The following is a 12,716-nucleotide window of genomic DNA, read 5'->3' on the forward strand; positions in this document are numbered from 1 at the left end:
AACAACCTGTAACAACTCAAATCAGCCAGAACAAGATCAAGCATCAGGGGTCTGATCTTAGACCATCCTCTCAACTGCCCAGAGTCCCCGCCAGATCAACAATGATTCTGTTGCTGTTGTTACAAGGGTTAGACCACTGCAGTCTCAGGGCTTGGTTTGGCGCTGGTTCAGTTCAAGTTGCAACAAGGGCTAAAGTCTGAGCTGCTATCAGTCACTTGTCTTTATTCATTTTGGGGCCTGATAAACTGTAAAACAGTAAATCCATCAAATTCGGTGTTCCATGTCAAAATTTTAGCGCCAAAAAGAAAATCATCACGTTAGAGGCAACACTGACATGAAATATATCGTGATATTGTTGTTTTAGCTGGCTAATGTTAGCTACATGTGCTTACTTGCTGATGCAGGAAAATACTGCTTTGAGTGATTAATTGTCAAATTACTGTTTGTTTTTAAATGCTGAAATATGATGTACAATCATCATGCTTCATGTTTACATCATTTACATGTGGTGAGTTTGTGCCTTTGCCTGTTGGTAAACTACACAACGCAATCACAATCGTTCAGGAACTTCTCCAGAGGAGTGAAGCCAGAGCGCAGGGCCACAGCGTTACCAACATCCAGCCGCTGATCCTCCTGGCTGTGTCCATACATGTGGAAAAGATGCTCGTATGCTTCATTGACCTGAGTCTGGTTTAAGGTGCTGTAGCCCAAGCTGGAGAACAGCTGACTGTGGGTTTCACCACCGGCCCCTGTAGACATCATGGACAGGGCGGTGGAGATGCCCAGTGGCGAGTAGAAGATGTTCTTTCCAGCAGCAGTGTGGGCATTCAGACTTTTGTAGAGGGCAAAGGCAAAGTCAGCATTGGGAGACGACAGCTTGTGGCAGCTCAGCTCTCCCTCATGGCTGTGATCACAGCCATGGTGGTGTTGGTGGTCTGCCCATGCTGCAGCCAGCAGCAGTGCTGCGAGTGCACAAAAGATGCCACACATCTTTACAGCCTGTCCATATGAATGGAAAATGTTAGTTCACTATAGTATTTGCTAATATACACTGCTCAAGAGGGACTCTTAAATCATGTGTAATGAATAAATTATTCAAGTTGAAAAGTGCTTCAAATGCAATACACACACCAGTGTTTTTTTTTTATATAGATTTTTGCCTTTAACTGATAGGACAGCTGTGTGTGAAGTGGGGAGAGAGGGAATGACATGCAGCAAAGGGCCACAGGTTGGAGTTGAACCCGGGCCGCTGCGACAACAGCCTTGTACATGGGGCACCTGCTTTATTCACTAAGTCACCGACACCCCACCAATGTTTTTATTAACTGTGTTTTATACAACAGTCAGCTGGATAGTGTGAAATCACTTTCTTTCTATCGTCAGGGAACTCCTTTATTATCTCGCAAAAGTAAAATGACAAAGAACCACTCCATCAGCTTCTCATAGGTGCCACAACATTTATTGTCATTGTTGATTAACTGTTGACAATTGTGACCATGACTCTCGTTTCCTCGTTCTCATCTTTACATAGCTGTGGGGTTGTTGATCTTGCCCATGAAGAGGATGCTCTTGGTGGAGGTCTCCAGGATGAAGACCAGGAAGGGTCTGTCAATTCTCACTGTTGGTGGCAACAATACAGTTATAAGCTCAAAAATGTTGACTGCTGCTGCCTCTGTTCCCTCCTCAGTAACACTCAGCATAGCCTTGTGGGACACCTGTAGAGGAGGGGAAAAGAAAGCAGTTAGATTTACAGATTGTCTGAAACACAGCTCAGGACCAGGAGAAAGCTTAGAGGTCTTTATCAGCACCCTCTGGAGGTATATGTCTTTCTGTTCTGCAGTTGTTGCTGAACTACTGCCCATGCAGTGGAGTTGACATGTGCCCATGTTGTTTGTTAGCACTTCAATTCCCAAAATGGACCTAAGAAGAAATGTTTGTCTCTCCTACCTTTGAGACTTTGAGCTTGACCTCTTCAGACATGCCAGAGAAATCAGCATTGTCCCCAAAAGCGTTGGTCATGCCCATACGTGTCAGTATGTCTTCCAAGGAAGCGTCAGTAGAGATGGAAAACTTTGGCAGGAACAGACTCACATATCTAAGAAACATAGAACATCACCAGGGTCACAATCACTGAAATATATACTGTAGTTAAGTTGCAGCTTGTCTAATTCAGTTAAACTGTGCTAACCATGAACACATTCCTTGTTTGTTTCAAGTAAATTAAATACATATACTCCAGTCAAGCTTTTCTCAATCATGAATAGATGAGGATTAAAAAATATGTTAGCTTTCTCTTACGTCATGGAGACTGAGTTGTGCCAGTGATGGATGTAGTCCTTGTTGATGTAGCCCTCCACCTCCTCCATCTTGCCTTCATCAGGCAGGACGATCATCATAGAGGTGCTGCTATTGTAGGGCAGCATGATGACAGTGGTGTGGTTCTCAGTATCCCAGTAGGTGTTGTAGTCACCCAACCTTAGCATCATGTCCACCTCAACTTCAGTGTTCTTCTTCAAAAAGAAGCTATCTTTGCTTGTAAATTCACTGCTGAAAGGTGATTTCCACTGTGCTGTACAAGGTAGTGGAGAGTGGAAGGTGACAGTTATGTTGATCTTTCAGTACAAATTATTATCTGTTTTTAAATGTTGTAGTGTGCACTACAATCATCATGCTTCATGTCTACATTATTTACATGTAGCGAGTTTGTGTCTTTGCCTGTTGGTAAACTGCACAACGAGACATGGACTTGACCTTTCTTCTTACCTTTAAAGTAGACATAGTTGATCAGCACCATGGCCATATCAGGGTCCAGGTCCTTCACCATGTCTTTGATCTTGTCCTGGGTTTTATTAGCAATGAATCCGTTGATCTCAGCTGCAGCGTCTGCAGATTTGGTGAAATCGACGTTGAAGACCTCACCAGAGTAGTGTTGCTTGATGTCGTTCAGGAACTTCTCCAGAGGAGTGAAGCCAGAGCGCACAGCCACAGCGCTACCAACATTCAGCTGTTGATCATCCTGGCTGTGTCCCAACATGTGGAAGAGATGCTCATATGCTTCGTTGACCTGCGCCTGGGTGAGGGTGCTGTAGCCCAAGCTGGAGAACAGCTGACTGTGGGTTTCACCACCGGCCCCTGTAGACAGCATGGACAGGGCGGTGGAGATGCCCAGTGGCGAGTAGAAGATGTTCTTTCCAGCAGCAGTGTGGGCATTCAGACTTTTGTAGAGGGCAAAGGCAAAGTCAGCATTGGGAGATGACAGCTTGTGGCAGCTCAGCTCTCCCTCATGGCTGTGATCAGAGCCATGGTGGTGTTGTCTGTGGTGGTCTGCCCATGCTGCAGCCAGCAGCAGTGCTGCAAGTGCACAAAAGATCCCACGCATCTTTACAGCCTGTCCATATGAACGGAAAATGTTAGTTCAGTATTGTATTTGATAATATATAACATCATAAGCAAGAATAAAACAGAGCAAACAATATTAAAATTAAATGACAGGAACCCTTTTAAAACACTGTATAGGCTATAACATTGCTGATGAAAAGGATAAAGTCAGCAGTAATTGAAAACTCAATACCTTTTTAGCAGGACACACCAATGGTTTAATATTAACAGCTTTACACTTTAAATGTTACACATATTTTGTCTCCACATTTTAAACAATTATTCTCTAAACTAAACTAATTCCAAATGTCAATTCAAGTTCAGTCGTTGTAATTTATATAAAACATTCAGCACATTTCAGTGGAGGTCCGTACTTACCATGAACGTCTTCTGGCGCAGTCTGGTAGAAAGTTCATCTTTATCAGGAGATGGAAGAGAGTCAGCTGACACATTTATTAAAAATTAACAAGGTTCAGCCTCCCCTGTCCTAAGAGATTACTGACCTAATCGATAATAACACATTTCATAAACCAGTAGCGCCCCCTTTGCCAACCAGTTTTGGCACGGCCTCCAACCAAACCAGGAGGGATCACGGCTTTTATCAGTTAACATTGACCTGACCATCCGATCGTGCACCACAGCCACCTCCTGACTCACTGTTCACACACGCAGACCCTCCACCCCTCACCCACCTCCACCCTCCTCCACTACACGTTGCACCACACACACTTCTCCCTCAGTAGCACCTTCTCTGTAACCAGAAACACAGGACATTCACACTATAAAGACCATCATTACACTGAGAAAGCTGAAACCCAAGAATGTTTTTAGACCTAACCGTGTTTTTAACATACCTTTGAAACATCATGATGAGCGCACGTTCAGCACAAACATTAAAATGGCAGTGCTGAACGTGCACTCCCTTTTAAACAAATCTTTTATCATAAATGATTTAATTTTAGACAACAACCTAGACAGTATTCTCCTTACAGAGACATGGCTTGGCACCGACGCACCTGTTGTTCTCACTAAGGCTTCCCCACCAAATTTTAACTTTTTATATTCTATTAGGGGAGGTAAAAAAGGAGGCGGAACTGCATCAATAGCAAAAACCATAATGTCCTCAAATGAAGTTTCTTTTAGCAGTTACACATCATTTGAGCATCATGCCTTTGTTTTTAGCAGCCCCCCTATCCTTTGCAGAACGGTTTACAGACCACCCCAGTACTCTACTTCTTCAGTGAATTCTCTGAACTATTATCATTCACTCCACCCACAACAGGATTTTAATAACTGGTGATTTTAATCGACATTGACAACACCTCGGACCCAGTATCCAGAGAATTTTTAAACCTCATAAACTGTTTGGATTTTAAACAACATATCACGCAGCCGACCCACAGCAGAGGGCGCACCCTGGACCTGGTCATAACCTATGGCCTGTCCGTGGGTGTGTCCTCTGTTGTGGATCTGGCTGTGTCTGACCACTTTTGTGTGTTTTTTAACATCACCAGTTTTAACCAACAGGAGGCCCCGATGAGAACAGTGAGGAAACGCTACCTAACTTCTTAAGTGGCTGCAAATTTTATCCAGATTTTATAGAGCACTCCTGCAGAGATTTTACCAGCACCCTGTGATTTTATTGTGGACAATTTTAACAACAAACTCAAGTCAACGCTGGACTCAGTGACTCCACTTTTAATCAAAACAATTAGAACAAAACCTACACCCCTGTGGAGAAATCAGGAAATCAAACAACTGAAAAGATACTGCAGAGTGCTGAGAGGAGATGGAGAAAATCAAAACTGACAGTCCACTACGAAATATTACGTCAACATCTCAAAACCTACAATAACGCAGTCAAACAGGCAAGAATGTCCCACTTCAAAAAACTAATCTCTGACAATAAAAACAATCCCAAATTCCTCTTCTCCACAATTGATATTTTAACAAACAGTAATTTTAACAGATCGCCTAAGACAACAACCAATGCCCTTTGTGAGGACTTTGCAGACCACTTCAGAAATAAAATCAATGACATCAGATCCAGTCTTTTATCTCAACAGATTTTAACTGTCGACACACCTGGATCATTGCTTTTACCTGAGCTTTTATGCTGATGATACGCAACTGTACATCGCCGTGTCTCCTGATGACGCAGGGCCAATTGATGCCCTTTTTAACTGCATTTTAGACATAAAGTCATGGATGGCAGTGAATTTCCTGCAGCTCAACCAGGACAAAACAGAGGTTTTAGTCATTGGTCCTGAGGACCAGAGAGAGAAACTTTTACCAAAACTACAGGATTTTAAATTAACACAATCTGTGAAAAATCTGGGTGTGATTTTTGACTCTGAGCTCTGTTTTTTTCCACATATTAAAAACATAACAAAGGCAGGTTTCTAGCACCTGAAGAATATAGCCAGAGTCCGCCCGTTTCTCAGGCCAGCACGGAGGTGCTGATGCATGTTTTTATCTCCTGTAGGTTAGATTATTGTAATGCCCTGCTCTCTGGTCTTCCCAAAAAAGTATCTCAAATCTACAATTATTACAGAATTCAGCTGCACAAGTGCTGATGAGCACCAGAAGGCGGGAGCACATTACACCAGTTTTAAAATTGATGCATTGGCTCCCCGTGCGCTTCAGGATCGATTTTAAGGTTCTTTTATTAATTTTTAAATGTCTTAACAGCCTTGGGCCTTCTTATTTATCTGACCTGCTTTTACCATATCAACCCTCGCGGACCCTGAGGTCTTACAGCACAGGGCTTTTAACCATACCACAAGTTAGGACTAAAACACACGGGGAGGTGGCATTTAGTTATTATGGCCCCCGATTGTGGAACAGCCTGCCGGAGAACCTCAGGGCTGCAGAGAGTGTTGATGTTTTTAAAAAAAGGCTCAAGACTCATCTTTTTAATCAGGCTTTTAACTGATCTCTTTATTTATCTATTTTAAATTCCTTTTATCAGGCTTTTAACTGATTTAGCTATTTGTTTTTGTTTTTCAAAAAATGCTCTTACCCTTCTTTTTACGTTCTTATCTCATTTAACCTTTATCTTTTGTTATTTTAGTTAGCCTATAGGTTTTAGTTTTGATGCATTTTATGTCTCTGTTTTAGATCATTGTTACCTAGCTATTAACTTAATTTGATGAGCTAAATAGCTTTTTGTTTATTTGGTTCATTTTATACCTTTTATCCTATCCTACTGTTTTAGTCTGTTTTTAGCTCCAGTGTTTCCTCGTGGGGGCCTACCACACAGAGTTGTTCCTGGTCTACCGATGGGGGTGCCGTCCTGTGGATAGCTCTGACCTGGGTGGCTGAAGGGCACTGCACCTCGGTGTGGAGCCTCCTGTCTGCCCGGGGTGGTCTCTACGGCGGCGTTCCCTGTGGCCGTGGTCCGTGGGTCCTCTCAGTGTGGACGGCCCCCAGAGGTGGCTTTTTCCTGCCTTGGGTCTCGGTGCTTGGCCATGTCTCTTTAGTGATAGCTAGTGGGTGTGGGTGTATGTATGTCTGTGTGTGTGTGTGTGTGTGTGTGTGTGTGTGTGTGTGTGTGTGTGTGTGTGTGTGTGTGTATGTGTATACTTATGTATCTCTATGTGGGGTGGAAGGGTTGGGTTTCCTCTTTTCTTTTTTGTTTTCTGTTTTGGTTCTTTGTTGTTTTTAACCTCAGTGAACCACTTTGTGTTACTGTCGTATGAAAAGTGCCATATAAATAAAGTTGATTTGATTTGGTTTGATTTGATATGATTTTAACTTCACTGTGATTTGTGATCTGTTCTTTCTTCAGTAGTGTAGACGAGAAGTGTGGGTACTGGGACAGACCATTGCTATGTTGAAATGGGGTCATGTTTACTGTGTTCACAAAAGGAGCAAATATGAACGCTCCCCTCTTGTGTTATTAATGATGTTGTTATTGGAATTAACTCTGAGTTCATGACTTCCATGTCATAAACACCAGCTCATGAGTTCTGTTTGAACGCAACACAACTGACTGCTAAGTGGAAGACCTCGTAAACAGAATAAGGCCATAATCAGGAGGAGGGGAGTCCTACTGAATGGGACAGAGCCGCACCACCACCACCGACCACAAGGAACTCCATTGTTGAGACTGTGACGGACATTAACTAATAATCATCATCTCTTTTGGTTTAGCTTCTGTTTGTGTTGACTTCAAATGAAAACAATGCCAAGCTGTGAGACGTCACAGGTTTAGGTTGGGCCACCTGGGACCAGAGTCCTGCACCAGTGGATTGTGGGTTAGAATAGTCAGAAAAGCATGCTGGCTTGCATATTGCAAAATCTGACTGGATGCAGCAGAACATATTGGTGCTTTTGGCATCCTGCATTTGACATCCTACATACTGGGACATACAAAATCTTTTTCTGGCATACCTGATAGCAAAGTCCAGAACAGGGTTGGGTAACTGGGGGAATCCAACATGTAACCCGCACAAAGCTGTGCAACAGGTAGTAATATGTATACATATGTATTCATGGGTATGGGCACAGGTTAAAATGAACTACACACGCAGACAGCGCGTGACAACACAAATATATTTTCTCTTTTTCAGAATGGAACAAAGTAAAAAGATGTGCAGTGTGTGTGTAATATTTTGATATCTTACTCAATATTACCAAGCCACAAATCCTTTTACTGTGAAAGTCAGTGACACAGGTCAAACCATTGACACTGTCGTCATATTGGTCACTGACGTGGAGGACTCCAGCCATGAAAACTTGCAGCCCAAGGACGAGGTGGCAGCCTACATGGAGTTCAAGACACCTAAAGAGGATCGTTTGGAGGTTTGATGGTGGTGGAAGGAGCATGCTAAAATGTTTCCTAACCAGTGGCAGTGATTGAATGTTTTCACCATCCAGTGAAAGAGACGTCTCCTCCACTGGATTTGGAATTCAAGGACGGAGAACCCACCTTAATGTGAGGGACTGTATTCTGTCTGTGTTTAATCACGGGGGTTGGGTTGCGGGACTTTTTTTAATGGGTGTGAGCAGGTGCAGCTTTGACTCAGACATAATGACAGGTAACGGTCGGTTCTGGTACTGAGCTTTATGGGTATGCGTGGGTGCGGATTATCAAAAATGGACCCTTAACTTCATTAATTCCAAGTGTCACTTCAAGTTGAGTCCTCATAACTAATATAAAACATTCAGCACATTTCAGTGGAGGTCCATACTGACCATTAATGTCTTCTGGTGCAGTCTGGCAGAAAGTTCTTCTTTATCAGTAGATTGAGAGTCAGGTGAAACATCTATTAAAAATTAACAAGATTTGGGCTTTTCTGCCCAGTCTATGTTCATTTCACAACACAAATCACACAACACAGCATAAATGATGATGAATATATGCCAGAAAGACTGCACACAGTTTCAACATATCTGGTATTCATGATCTGTTATCTTATGGAACAAACTGCCAACAACTGGACTGGTGTTGTGCAGTAGATGATAAAGTGTGGGATATGAAATGGGCACCTACTAAAATAATTCATCTTGACAGCAATAATGATTGCAAGTTGAGAGATTAAAATAACATATAAAACGCCAGTTTTTCATGATGATACTTTATTTTGCATCATTTAACACATCGCCCAAGTTAGCTAAAGGTGTTGGCAGATGCTGGTAGTGCAGTACATACACCAATGCATGTTTTTATTACCTGTAAAAATATGACAGTGAGCTGGATAGCATGAAATCACCTTTTCTGTGTTTTCAGGGAACTCCTTTATTAAATTTTCAAAAGTAAAACGGCAAAGAACCACTCCATCAGCTTCTCATAGGTGCCACAACTAACATTTCTTGTCATTGTTGATTAACTGTTGACAATTGTGACCATGACTCTCGTTTCCTCGTTCTCATCTTTACATGGCTGTGGGGTTGTTGATCTTGCCCATGAAGAGGATGCTCTCGGTGGAGTTCTACATGATGAAGACCAGGAAGGGTCTGTCAATATTAGAAATCGAAATATTTTTGTCCTCCATTTGAGGTTATTTATCTATAACTCTTAAAAAAGAAATCATGACACATAGTCCCTCGTACGTCCGAAAACAAAAAATATTGAAAAAATAACTACAAATATAAAAAATGTAAAGAAAGGAGGCAATTTGCAGAAAGTGAGTGATAGGGAAGGAAGAGAAAAAAGAGGAGGAAATTGTAGAAAGGTTAAGTTTTAGGCATATGGAGGTTAATTTGATTGTGATTTGGAAACAAAAACAGAGGGAGTGTTTAGTTGTGGCTGAGTTTGGTTGGTTAGGGTTAGGAAAGAAAAACAAGGAGGGTTAGATTTAGGAAAAGGGGTCAAACAGGTTGGGGGTAGGAGAAGGGGCCAATTAGTTTAGGGTTAAGAAAGAAGATGGGGAGGGATTAGAAATGTGAGCTGAGAGTAGGCAGGGGGTTGAGAAAGTGGAAACAATATGGTATGTCATATGGATTAATTCGGTTACTGTGCACTGAGGAAAACCACTGTAGTAGGCGAGCAGGGATTATATGGAGAGAAAGGTGTTACCGGCCAAGAAAGGTAAAGTCCATTCGTCCAGTCCCTGGGAAGAAAGAAGTATTGCAAGAAGGGGGATGGAATTAAAGGGTACTAATTTGAAGGATCCAGAAAAACAACCACATGAATTAGTCAAGGTAAAAGTATTGAATTTTCACACCGCAATGCAAAATTCAGAATACAGTGATTCATGCATACAAGCAGAGAAAATACAACAATTACACTTCTATCTGGTTGGTTTATTTTGGATATCCCATGAAGTTATAAGAATTAATCATGTATTCGACCCTATTCGTTAATGTGGTCGGGAATCTTTTTTGTTCTTCCAGTTTTTCATCTTTTGTGTAGATGGTAACCAGGGACTGGACTTAATTGGCTTTCACAGACTTAAATGTCATATTTATCACCTCACCGGGGCCTCAACGGGGATGAAGACATGCTGTAAAAGTGAGTATGTTAGCCACTAGCGTGTTTATAGGCACTGGTTCATAAACCTGATTATTAATGTGGAATGTTGTTTTCATAGATGGTCAGATGTCAACAGATGTCACAGTGGATATTGCTGAAGAAAGAGAAAGAGGACCCTATGGGGCCAAGTGAGGGGAGGGAAAAATTGTTAAACTGAGAGAGAAGCAGTCCGGACATTCCCAGGAGGCAAAAATAGAGGGGTCAGTTGTTGAGATTGGTATAGTTTGTGGCAACATTGGATAAATGGAGACAATCAAAGATGTACCATGTGTTCGAGACATAGATGCATGGTCGTACACATGATTGTCTCCCCTTATACCGCCCATAGGCGTCATTTAAGTATGGCGAGATATGGCAGCTACCATACCTTGGAATCGGGAGAAAAAAGAGAGAGAGGTTCTGTAGTCATTACTCGAGGTGCACTGGCTGGTTGTTTTCATTGCATTGCACTTGAATAGGTCAATAATATGCTCATCAGTGAATACGAGTGTTATTGAATCAAACTGTTCGCCACTTCGCTCCTCCGCGAGTTTTGAGTTATGTGAGTTACCGTATATTTCCAAATAGTCGCCCAGTGGCAAATAGCCGCCAGGGGTTTGACCCCATTTTGCGTATTAAACACCAGTCCGATTAAATGCCCGGGCAATTATTTCCTCATTCATTGCCTCATGGCTGTCCCTCCTTGAGGGACTGTTTGCGCTTTTACGCACGAGTCGTGGTGAAGTGGTGCACATGACTCGTGCCGTGATCACCTACACCCGCATGCGTAAAAGCGCACACAATTCCGTGTCCTCTCACCGCGGATGCTGTGATTTGATGGCCCAGTACTCATTGTAGCCCACCCTTATAAGACCCAATAATAAAAATAATAATATAATAATAATAATAATAATAATAATAACAATAATAAGTTACTGTGGACCTATATGCCATGCCTTTTAATGAAATTACCAGAAGAGTTAAACAAGTAAAGTCAGCCTGAATTACTCACGTGCGTCATGCAGTTCATGAGTCTCCGCATGAACTGCATGATGTCAAGGCACTGGGATCGTCCTTTGTTAATGATATCAACAACGGCGCTGTTGTCTGAGTGGATGGCAATGATCTTTCTAGACCATTTGTGCCCCCAAAGGATAGCGGCTACGATGACCGGGTACATTTCGTGGGTGGCAGAGGAGGGAGTGAGGGACACAAATTCACGCCGAGAACCACCTGCCAGCAAAGTAGCCACCAAAACCAACAGAGGGGGCTACGTCTGTGAAGAGCTGGAAGTCTTCCGGCTGAGTGAGGGACACAAATTCCGGCCGAGAACCACCTGCCAGCAAAGTAGCCACCAAAACCAACGGAGGGGGCTACGTCTGTGAAGAGCTGGAAGTCTTCCGGCTGAGTGATGTGGTCGCTGTAAAAGAAAGAGATGCCGTTCCAGGATGAGAGGAACTGATGGAACATTTTTAGTTCCATTTTGCATGCATCATCCAGTGTGACATGGCCATGAAGGGATGGAATGGAGGCAGCAATAAAAAAGCCTACGAAAAACAGTGGCGCTCGGTTTGTTGGGGGCAGTGGTGCAGGGCAAGAGAGTGGTGAGGGTGCAGGATGTAGCCGGGTTGGATAGTGTGCTGCAAAAATCGCAACGCAAAGAGGACCAAGCTGCAAAAACCCAGCAATACAGTTCGGAGTCTAGAACCCCCCAGTATGTGCCCTGGTTAAACTGCTGCAGGCGTCTAGCGTAAAACCTGTTTCCCCCGAACCGTAAGGCAAGGTCAAGAATCAGTGACAGGTAGTCATCCAACTCTGACCTTGAGCTCAATGGGACCTAGTACAGTTTGCAGTTCCCTGGGAATATGGGGATTATGAGCAGATGGATGTATCAAAATGGGAAGGTCGACATAATTACCAGCGAGAATTTGTTGCTTGAGCGTGAGTGATACCGGGGAGGGTTGAGTGGGTACGTTTGGGCGTGCCGGAGGTAGTGCAGTGGCCAGAGTGAAGCTGTTAAGTGGGGAAGGATGGGTGAGGAAAGTGCTCGAACTGGCTGTAGGTGGAGCTGTGGAAAAAAGAGGTGCATTTAAAGTGGAATGAGCAGTGTTAGCTTCATTATGTATCTTTGACATAGCTGGGTTGCTGCTTTGATAATGGATTGAAAAAATGATCAGTGTATTCTGTAATGTTATACGATTCTGAGCCACAATCGCTACAGTGCAGATAATCTGGACCCATACAGTAAGTTTTTCATTTTTTTATTTATGAAATTTGTCCTGTACAATTGCTCAAATTGGTCTCTGCTTTTTTTCTGTGTTTAATTTTGCAGCGCCTGCTTCAACAGGATGTAATAATTTGTGTCTTTAAGTTGTCTGTA

General features: G+C 42.8%; 2 protein-coding genes across 3 annotated transcripts in view; both read right to left on the reverse strand.

Annotated features, from left to right (window-relative positions):
• Positions 1 to 522: 522 nt before the first annotated feature.
• Positions 523 to 1,020, reverse strand: LOC125897122 (alpha-1-antiproteinase-like). Its single transcript, XM_049590204.1, has one exon. The coding sequence runs from the start codon at positions 988 to 990 to the stop codon at positions 538 to 540; it is 453 nt and encodes a 150-aa protein (XP_049446161.1). The 5' UTR covers positions 991 to 1,020; the 3' UTR covers positions 523 to 537.
• Positions 1,021 to 1,437: 417 nt separating this feature from the next.
• LOC125897092 (alpha-1-antitrypsin homolog) overlaps positions 1,438 to 12,716 on the reverse strand; it is a 35,456-nt gene continuing 24,177 nt past the window's right edge. Inside the window, exons 1-5 of one of the 2 annotated variants that reach the window (XM_049590161.1) lie at positions 3,757 to 3,860; positions 2,764 to 3,388; positions 2,299 to 2,569; positions 1,948 to 2,095; positions 1,438 to 1,715 (exon numbers count right to left, since the gene is read on the reverse strand). In XM_049590161.1, the coding sequence (XP_049446118.1) occupies positions 1,524 to 1,715; positions 1,948 to 2,095; positions 2,299 to 2,569; positions 2,764 to 3,388; positions 3,757 to 3,759 (1,239 nt within the window). In that variant the 5' untranslated portion in view covers positions 3,760 to 3,860 and the 3' untranslated portion in view covers positions 1,438 to 1,523. Of the gene's footprint in view, positions 1,716 to 1,947; positions 2,096 to 2,298; positions 2,570 to 2,763; positions 3,389 to 3,756; positions 3,861 to 12,716 lie in introns of those variants that run through there. The other variant, XM_049590160.1, reaches the window with a different exon arrangement.

Source organism: Epinephelus fuscoguttatus, linkage group LG11, assembly GCF_011397635.1.
Source record: "Epinephelus fuscoguttatus linkage group LG11, E.fuscoguttatus.final_Chr_v1".
In the NCBI taxonomy this organism is placed as follows: Eukaryota; Metazoa; Chordata; class Actinopteri; order Perciformes; family Serranidae; genus Epinephelus; species Epinephelus fuscoguttatus.

Coding starts and splice junctions, on each gene's coding strand:
- LOC125897122 (XM_049590204.1), bottom strand. CDS start 990: ATGTGTGGCATCTTTTGTGCACTCGCAGCACTGCTGCTGGCTGCAGCA.